Source organism: Gymnoscopelus microlampas (genome assembly GCF_963454915.1).
Source record: "Gymnoscopelus microlampas genome assembly, chromosome: 2".
In the NCBI taxonomy this organism is placed as follows: Eukaryota; Metazoa; Chordata; class Actinopteri; order Myctophiformes; family Myctophidae; genus Gymnoscopelus; species Gymnoscopelus microlampas.
This window is the reverse complement of record NC_139939.1, coordinates 22,356,300-22,366,608: the sequence shown is the minus strand read 5'-3', so window position 1 is coordinate 22,366,608 and position 10,309 is coordinate 22,356,300. Positions and strand designations below refer to the sequence as shown.

Sequence of the window (10,309 nt, the reverse complement as noted above, 5' to 3'; positions counted from 1 at the left end):
GTTTTCCCTTGTCTGTGTCTTTCGCCAACTCCTCTTTCTGATCCACATGTCACTCCCACCTCCCTGCTACCCGCTCCTTCCTTCCTCTCATCTGTTCTTGCCCCTTTCCCATGTTCTCTCTCTCTCTCTCTCCCCCGGGGTCCCTCCTGCCGTACACATTTTCAATTAGACAGAAGGGAGAGAGGGATGGAGGGATTGGGGGGCAGCAAGGGTTTTACACCTCTGATCCACAGAACGTAAGCGTCTTAATGAGGGATTTTAGACACTGGCTGGCTGGATGAATGGATGGATGGAGGGATGGATGGATGGATGGAGGGATGGATGGATGGAGGGATGGAAGGCTGGAGGGATGGAGGCAAGGCATGCACCTGAACACCAGCCGTGATGGGGAGGACGACAAGCAGGTGTCGTTCAATGTGCGAATGTCTGCCTGCATCTGTGTGTGTGTGTGTGTGTGTGTGTGTGTGTGTGTGTGTGTGTGTGTGTGTGTGTGTGTGTGTGTGTGTGTGTGTGTGTGTGTGTGTGTGTGTGTGTGTGTGTGTGTGTGTGAGAGAGAGAGAGAGCCTGGAACATGACAATAAAATGCCACTGAGGACGCTGAAATGATGAATTCCAGGGAGCTTGAAGTGAATTGTATATTATAGTCTGACAGTATTGGGGTTCATAAGATACACACAACTTAACAACAAAAACAAAAAAAGCCTGTATAGAGCTTGTAGATCTGCCATGTCCAAAATGAGGACACCAGGGTTAAAGTGGTCAAGGTTCAAACTATTTCCTATTTCTATTCCTCATGATAAATGTCATACAGTATGTGAAGATATTGGTAGAATGAGCAGCAATTATATGCATCTAAGAGTATGGTAACAACTACATTGTGAAAAATTAATGCATAGACACTGCAGAACCCTGCTTTGGGACATGCTATCCTCTCAACTACATAAGACATTCATGAAACACATACTGAGAGAGGAGTGGTTGGACTACATACACAAGCTAGTACATAGTAAATACAAAGAGTGTAAGCAATGTTCTAACCATGGTACGGAAACTGCACCCCATCGTTTTCATGTTTTATCTTCCTCTCCTGCACACTCGCCAAATGGTGCTGCACTGCAAGTGGAGAAGGGTATTGTTAACAGTGAAACAGGGAGAGACGGGAGAGAGACAGAGAGAGAGAGAGAGAGAGAGAGAAAATGAATTAGCATTTGTGTATGATGGACGTAGTGACAACATTTTACTGTGCATGGTTCTCAAAGTGGGGTCCATGGACTCTCAGGGTTCCTTGAGGGGGTTCTAAATGGACCCCCACAGGTCTGTAACTCTGAGTGCGAACAAAATGGAACCAAATGGACCGTTTACGGGCCCAGGTTCCAGTCGTACGCTCTCAGAGTTATCAGGGTCCTTGAAATGAAAGTTTAAAAGTTGGAGAACCACTGTTATACGGGAGTGGGGTGCGATACAGGATGACTTCGAGACAGAGGGATGAAAGTGGGACTGTAGTTTTGACAGAGTGCATGGTGGGATATGTAGTGCGTACCTGCGTCCATGTCGTTGGGCCACCCGCTGGACTGGGAGGAGCCAGCGGCGGGTGAGCGTCCCGGGTAGAAGACGTCGTCCGTGGGGCTCTCCAGCTCGCTGTCGTCTAACGACTTCCTCTTGGTGGAGCTGAGGGGAGGGAGAGGGTGATGGGGGTTGGATGGGGGAGAAGGAGGGTACGATTTAACCACTTAAACCCCTGTAGTCTTAGAGAACTGGATTTGAGTTACAACTGTACTTTGACCACTTTTACACCACACCACACCACACACCAAATATCGTCGCCAAAAAGAGCCGATCTACTTGTAGATCTGCTATTTTTGGCTAATGTTCCCCCCAGAATATGGACATTGGGTTTCAAGAGGTTAACCACTGTCCACCCTGTGACCCTATTTTGGTCACGTCATTGTAGGCGAAACATTTTTGAACATTTTCAAAAATGTCCTAACATTTCAAAGCAATTAAAAAATAGCCAGTCTAGGTGCTAACAACGTGTTGCAATGTGACACGTTGTGAGCTTGTAGATCCGCAATCTTTGCCACACGACAAAGTATAAAATAGGTGAACCATTGCAAACATTTGCCGAACATAGCAGATCTACAAGCTCACAACGTGTTGCAACGTATTGTGAGCTTGTAGATCCGTTATTTTCGTCGAAGAGGGGAAAAAGGAGGGGGGCCTAATATAGACCCCTGGGGGACTCCGGTCAACTAAGTACAGGGTTTAAGTGGTTAAGTGGTTAAGTAGCGATGCACAGCAGGGGAATGTTTACATACATGTGGGCCAGATTAGCTTCCAAAATCAATACATAAATCACATTTTATATTAGCCTAAAAGACCGTACAAAGACTCTTCCAGATTTACCAGATGTTTTACACGAAGTGGCATTTCTGCTTTAACAGAGTAATTCATGAAACAAACGAAGCACAAGAATGTTGAGACTCAAGAATGACAACAGAGGAAATAGAAAAGAGAGACTGTTAGAAAACACAGATAGAAAACCAAGAAACACTGCTGTGTGAGTGTGTGTGTGTGTGTGTGTGTGTGTGTGTGTGTGTGTGTGTGTGTGCGTGTATTCATGCACGCGCATGCACGTGTGAGTACGGTAACTACCTCCGTGGAAGGTTTGCATACAACTCCACCTCAGACCTAAAGTGCCAACAAAAGATAGAGAGAGAGGAGGTGGAGGAGGAGGAGGAGGAGAAAGACGGAGAGGTAGATGAAGATGAAGAGAAGGGGACAGGGGAAAGCAGAAACAGCCATCACACATTCATAAAGAGGAAAGAGAGCGACAGTGAGGCACAGTGACAGGGACATGCTGAATGGTAAAAACATCTATTTGAAGTAGTAGCCTACTTCAGAGCTTCCCAAACATTTACCTCGAGACCCAAATGAGAAATTTGATGTCTCCCCGGGACCCAAGCTAGTGAAAATAGCTGATCTACATGTGGACAGACTGTTTTCACTACATTTATTTTTCTTCTAAATTATGGCATTTCTTAGATTTTTTAAAATGTACTTATGAATTTTCTTTAGAACATTTTCAGAATTAATCATTATCATAATTATAATTTAAAACAAAATGTAGGAAACAAACAATAAAGAGATTTACTCGCGATGCATAAAAATGGGTCCCCAACCCAAAAATGGCCCTCGACACACAGTTTACTTTATCTACCAGTAGAGCTAGACTCGATTATCACACATGAGCTACTGGTGCTAAAACTTTACATCTTTGTTCATTGACTTGAGGACTTTTGGGGATATTATCAGTACTAATAAACATAGTAATACTAATACTGGGTACATAAATTACGAGGATATCTACACCCCCGTCAGGCAGAACAGAATCATCTTTTCAGATGTTTTTCTCATGCCAACATTACCAACAAAATACCCAACCCATTCAGTTTATGACCGTTGGGCACACGTGTCCCGACAGATTCAATAGCTGGAAGCCTCAGTTGTCACTTTGATAACTATCTATAGGCTTTACTTATGGGGCTTTTCCACTGCACTATTGAATGGTTCTGAACTTCTGAGAACGGTTAATAACTGTTCTATTTGCATTTCTGTTTGGCGCTGTTTGGTGTGGAGTGCTTTAAAGCATGCCCAGTCGGCACAGTTGCATAATCATGCTCAGTGTGGCCAGATCGATCCACCTGGTTTGCTAGGTTTCACATATCTGTGTACATCTCATGCTACATGCCATTATGTTAACTTGAGCAGTTGTACAGTTGTACTGTAGCTCTAATATCATTAGTAAGATACTGTGGTCACACTGGTCCCATGACTAAAACTTTCGAAGGGACTTCTCTTACTCCTGATTCCAGGTGCAGTGCAGTGGAAACATAAATGATAACCGTTCAACTGCATCACAACACAGAGCGGCACAGTGCAGTACGGCCTCGGTTTGGCCTCAGAGCGGTCCTGGAAACAAGGTCTTTGACTTTACTTCCAAACCAAGGCCACATGTTTGCTAAATGACAAGAGCTGTGTTTGGGTATATGACATAATGTGTCACTATGTGGTGTATAATTACAGACAGAAGTTATGTTAGTAGAAACCCCCATTGTCTTTTTATATTAATGATGTGCTTTAAAAACAACTGAGAGCACCCACATATGAAGGGCGTGTCTATTACATCATGTTGCAGCTACAGTAGGCCTGTCACAATTAATTTGCATAATCGTTACAATAATTCCCATTCATCTGTATAAGAGCAAACAGCTGGATGAAATGAACAGAAATGTCATATTTCCATCATTATTTCCACGTTGTCCACATTATTTTAACCGCTTTAAATCTGTTGTCCCGATTATGGGCATTTAGTAAAAACATGTAGAAATGTAGAAACATTTTCATACATTTTCTAATGTTTTGGCCGTAGTACATTATTTATTTTTGATTATTGGTACCAGTCACTATCAGTCATTTCTCTGTATCTTTCAGTAATAGGCTTGACGTTATGTCGTATCATATATATTTTTTATTATGTTCCAATGTTCAATCCCCAAAAAACAAACAAATCATTCATTGCAATTATTTGCATGAAAATGTATTGTAAAATAATATCATGATCGTGACAGCCCTAGTTGATTGGGGTTGTCAACTCGTACCAGCAGACCTGATGAAAATTCTAGGGTAAACACTGCACTGTATGAACCTTGGAGCCAGTGGTGTGGAAGGAACTGAATACTGCAATGTACTGTGAACTGGCCAACCCACAGTAAATCTATTTCAACTATGGGGACAGGAGGGTATATATAGTATGTACGGTAGCCTACCTGTGATCACACTATAACTGTTTTGGGGTGTGAAGTATTGTTCGGCTTACCTGGTGGAAGGGGGTGAGGCGAGTGAGCGTCGCCCAAGGGCCTGGTTGATGTTGTAATAGCCTGGACTGCTGTCCAGGTCAGCCAATGAGAAGTTAGGACCTGACGCTGTGGCCACCGGAGCTGAGAGGGAGGGAGGGAGACACGAGGACAATGCCAGCAACAATGAGTTTGAATATCAGATGACAAGTGTGTTGATGACAGCTGAAGAGAGGGTGGAGGGGAATCATCTTCCTACAGGTTACCTAAACTAAAACAGTGGTTTTCAAACGTTTGCGCCTAAGCTAAGGCACACAAAAGTCAAAATCTCTAGGCACACCTGTATTCATATCTGTCCAAAATAACCTCTATAACACGTCTTATCACTCTTATCACACTGTAAATGTTTATTTTTATTTACTAATACCAATTAAAATGTTTAAACACGTAAGCCTTTTTTTAATACTTTCACAAATTACAGGAAATAGCTAAAAAAGCTGAGTTTGATGAGGTCGTCAGTCCCAAACAAGATATGTTGTAAAACACTGGCTGGATTGCCATGGAATTTGGCTATGAAACTTGCCTGTCGCTTTCATGCTCCCTAATCATTTGAGTGAACTCATGACCTTTAGCACCACCCTCAAGCCAAAATATACATGTTTTTTTTTTTGGCCTCGCTTTGTGTCGGTTCAAACCACCTTGTTCTGGGTGGGTGTGAGAGGCAGCATGGTCTCTAGGGGCCGCTAGTGGGTCATTAGGGATCTTAGTCTTGCTAATATAATTATGATCATGGACACTCTTGGTGGTAGGTTGCTACTTACTCTGTGACACTCTGACTAACTCTGCCACATTCCACACTCCTGAAGTGACAAAGCAGTCCTGGAAACTCAGATGCCCTGTATAGACAGAAGACAGAAGGTGTGATCACAATTTACACGCACGCACGCACGCACGCACGCACGCACGCACGCACGCACGCACGCACGCACGCACGCACGCACGCACGCACGCACGCACGCACGCACACACACACACACGCGCACGCACACACACACACACACACACACACACACACACACACACACACACACACACACACACACACACACACACACACACACACACACACACACACACACACACACACACACACACACCAAAAGCTGCAAATAACAGGAACTGAGCCAGAAAAAGAAAACATAATCAGAAAAGCGTGATACAGTAAATCCTAGAAAAGAAAAGTAGATTTTTTTTTTTACAAAAACAAAACAACATCCCTGAAAGGACCATCTGTAAGAGTTTTTGTGGACCAACATCTGTGTGAGTGTGTTTGCTAATTGGATCCATAATTGGGATATGGCAAGAATGATAAGCATGATGAAATCAATTATAGCATGCTGATTTGATGCTGTTGAGACATGGACATACATGTGTGCGTGTGCGCGTGCACGTGCGCGTATGTGCGTGCGTGTGTGTATGTGCTGTGTACCTACCATTGGGCGGTGGTTTGATGTCTGTGTCACCCTGTTGACTGGAGCTGTCTGATTGTCCGGATTCTGAATTGGGGAGAGAGAGAGAGAGAGAGAGAGAGAGAGAGAGATAGAAGTGAGCTTGTAGATCTGCTATTTTGGCTAGTATTCCCCGAAGAATATGGATGCTGGGGTTCAAGTGGTTAATGCATAGGCCATATTCTCGCTGCAGCCATTATGCTATTACAGTATCTTATGTGTGTCGTTTGTGTGTGAGTGTGTGTGTGTGTGTGTGTGTGTGTGTGTGTGTGTGTGTGTGTGTGTGTGTGTGTGTGTGTGTGTGTGTGTGTGTGTGTGTGTGTGTGTGTGTGTGTGTGTCTCATATCAAAGAATGTTCCTCGCTCTGCCCCTCCTGTCTTAAGGTGCAGTGATTTACGGTGTGCTGCTATGGCATTCAGTATCTAACCACGCAATCATATCCCTCTTCCTAATCCCCTTAATACCTCTTGCTGGTAGGATTTAGTCAACATAAACAGAGCACCTTGCGCACACACGCACGCACACGCACACACACACACACACACACACACACACACACACACACACACACACACACACACACACACACACACACACACACACGCGGCGTGTGTACACCTCTCTCTCTCTTACTCAGTCTTTCTCTGCCTAGGTTCTTTCTCACTCACTCTATTTGTCTGTCACACTCTCCCTTTCTCTAATGCTTTCATGTGCACACACCCTGTGAAAACTTGGCTGTGCCAGGTGATCTGCTCTCACTCGCGTGTGGCAACACACACACACACACACACACACACACACACACACACACACACACACACACACACACACACACACACACACACACACACACACACACACACACACACACACACACACACACACACACACACACACACACACAGACACACACACGCATTGTACACAGACAACGTACGTTGTCTGGTGGCTGGACACAAGGTTTGAGTATATGACTGAGAGTGCAGACAGAGTGAGAGGCATCTTTATCTCCAGTGCTTACTGGCCATCCATCCTGTTGCTTAGCTTTCTACCTAGCTAGCAAAGGGAGGTGTTTATCTGCAGCCTGTAGGTGATAACAGAGCACACAGACTCTTGCCAGCAGGCTCTCCTCACAGCCACGCTAAGCCGCAGATTACCGAGCAGAAACAATAACAGACCTGTCTTGCTGCCTACGAACCCCTGCCTCACCGCGGAGAGGGAGAGCGAGACAGACCGGGGGAGAAGGAAAGGACAGGAATAAAGAGTGTAAAAATAAAAAAAAAGGAGAGCTTCTCTCCCTCTCTTCTCGTATGCTTTTCACTGTGTCTCTCGCCGGCTCTGTGGAATCCTGGCAGCCATCTTAGAGCTTGGCAGCCATCTTAACATTGGCGGTAGTACCGCATTCCTGCTAGCTGACGGCACTCACTCCAAACATGCGGGCCCGCGCCCTGCCGAGCACGCGCCTAAATATATACAAACACACACACACACACACACACTCACACACACACTCACACGTGAACAAACACAGAGGTACACACACCGAGCGTAAACATACATGTTGGCCAACGAAAGCTGTTGAGAAAACGACTCCGGTTCACAAGACTTTTTTTTAGCTGTAGGCTACTGTAGTATTTCACCACTGGGCTCTATGACAAGCTTTCAGTTTCTGAAACTGTAACGCAGGCCATTTAAAAAGAACAGGTAGACATCACGGTATGCTTATCTTCCATCTAAAGAAGCATCAGATAATCTATTGTTGAAAATGGGAATGCGATATGATCATATTTTGCCACAGATAAGCAACATAAATCACATGTAAATCATACAACCATGTAATAGATAAACCAACAGTCTAAAACCAGATTCTGTTGTATAGCATCAATAGTACACCGTATAGTATACTGTAAGGTATATTGGCCTGCTACTTAGTACACATGATAGATACCTTGCCATTATGAAACGATGTCGAATTCTCCATCTATTTTGAGCTTTTGCGTAGTTTTGCTTACAATGTAATGTGTTTTTTTTTTCTTGCATTGACCCGCATCTCATCATCAGACTCATCACAATGACTCAGGCCCATTAAAAAGCTACTAGTACTCTTGTCATGTTGACAGCCATAAGAAACAGGCCTGTGCTGACTCAACATTACACTATTGTAGAAGTGTGAAAGAGCAAGTGTGAGAATTGTGGTTCATGGTTGATAAGAGGCTGGCAGGCGGACATGTCTACTACTTGGCAGGAACCACAGACTAAACTCCCCAGTTTCACCTTCAGGGTACAGCAGCAAAGAGGCTAGACTGACAGAAATGTAGAAGGTTTGTTTACCGGCATATGTTGGTTTTGTGTGTTTTCTTTTTTTTTTTATTACATTAAATGACAGCTAAAAAGTTGTAGGACATTTTAACTACTGTACTTAAGCCCTACAGTATGTTACACTTTGTTGTATGATGGTGTCACTCAAAATCAGCCCATCTACAAGCTCACGTGTTGCATCGCAACTCATAGTGAGCATGTAGATCGGCTATTTTAGCCTTTCAATGCCCAATATAGGGACAAAGAACATTTTATTGGTGTAAAAAGGCAATAAAGACTTTAAGTATTAAAAGTAAAATAAACCACGGTTTTCCAGTTCCACCACTGAAAGGACGACAGCTACATTTTTGGCCTCCCCTACAGTTTTGTCAATCCCGTTGAATATTTTGTTCAATAACAGCTAAAGTTGTTACTACTCGCAGCCGAAGCAGCTCTCTTGGATCGTACACATGGCGAAGATGGCCTGTAAAGTATTCCTAACCAACTCCAGGAATTCAGAAGAGACACCATGGTACAGCTCTCCGACATTAAACAAGAAGTGAAGAGAGCAAACGACAGACAGGACGAGGCAGAGGGGAGGATTGATGAAATGGAGAGCGTGCTTCAAGCTACATCAACGTAAATCAAGTGCTAACTCAGCAACAGGCTAATCTGGAATCCAAGCTGATAGTCCAGGAGGGTCGAGCGCTGAGAGATAATTTGAGGATTTGTGGAATACCCGAAGATAAAGAGGACACGCACTCGGGATAGCTTGTTGAATTTATATTGACCCTTGCCTCATCAGACTCTCATCATAAACCTCAAGCCCATTAACCACATGAACCTATATATGCATTGTATGTCAAATAGTGACAATAGCCGATCTACAATCTCTCACCGTTCACTGTGAGCTTGTAGAACAACTATGTTTGCGGAATGTTTGCCTATTTTTTAGGGTTGATGTGGTTAAAAACCCACTACCCCCAAAGTGCTAATAAATGCAGTGAATTCACTAAAAGCCAAGAAAGTGTTGACAGAAAAAAAAAAGACAGCGTATTCTGCAAGGATGCAGGTCTTCTATGACGGATGCTGCGGAGGTGACGGATACGGTTTCACGCGGGTTCCCAGATACCGTAGCGAAGTCACGACCAAGATGAGATCCGGCTCCTGTCTACTTGGCAGGTGGCGGGAGACGGCGCGACCCGGGTGAAGATCAGGAACTTGGTGTAGCGGACGGCTGCACACAACCCAAGAAAAAAACACTGTTCTCAATATGAGGAAAAACTTCAAGAATTCAAAAGCGATCCCTCACGACAGTTCATCACCTCATCTTTCTTATTTTCCAGAAGACTGCCACACAGTTTTACATAGGTTTGATTCCTACAGTTCTATTTTCTACCTAATTAAAGGAGTCGGGACTTGTTAATTGGGAAGTTATCCTCAATTTGTTTAATTTTAAGTTAATTGGTCTTTCCCATATGGGAGCTTTGACTTTACAAAGTCCCATATGGTTCTTTTGACACGAGCCACGACATTGGAAACAACTGTTCTAAACGGTATCACTGGCGGTCTGTTAAAACCTGTTTCATCTTTGTTATTGTTTTCCACTTCATCCTTGGGAGAGATATTTTTTGTGTACAGTTTTAATGC

General features: G+C 43.9%; 1 protein-coding gene across 9 annotated transcripts in view; it reads right to left on the bottom strand.

Moving 5' to 3' along the window:
* Positions 1-10,309, bottom strand: part of nfixa (nuclear factor I/Xa) — a gene marked incomplete at its 5' end in the record, with an annotated part of 151,596 nt that overhangs the window by 23,912 nt on the left and 117,375 nt on the right. For 6 of the 9 annotated variants that reach the window (XM_084044367.1, XM_084044372.1, XM_084044371.1 and 3 more), the window contains 6 exons: positions 1,039-1,113; positions 1,541-1,668; positions 2,653-2,688; positions 4,877-4,997; positions 5,675-5,749; positions 6,347-6,409. In XM_084044367.1, the coding sequence (XP_083900493.1) occupies positions 1,039-1,113; positions 1,541-1,668; positions 2,653-2,688; positions 4,877-4,997; positions 5,675-5,749; positions 6,347-6,409 (498 nt within the window). The remainder of the gene's footprint in view (positions 1-1,038; positions 1,114-1,540; positions 1,669-2,652; positions 2,689-4,876; positions 4,998-5,674; positions 5,750-6,346; positions 6,410-10,309) is intronic. The other 3 variants (XM_084044368.1, XM_084044373.1, XM_084044374.1) reach the window with 1 other exon arrangement.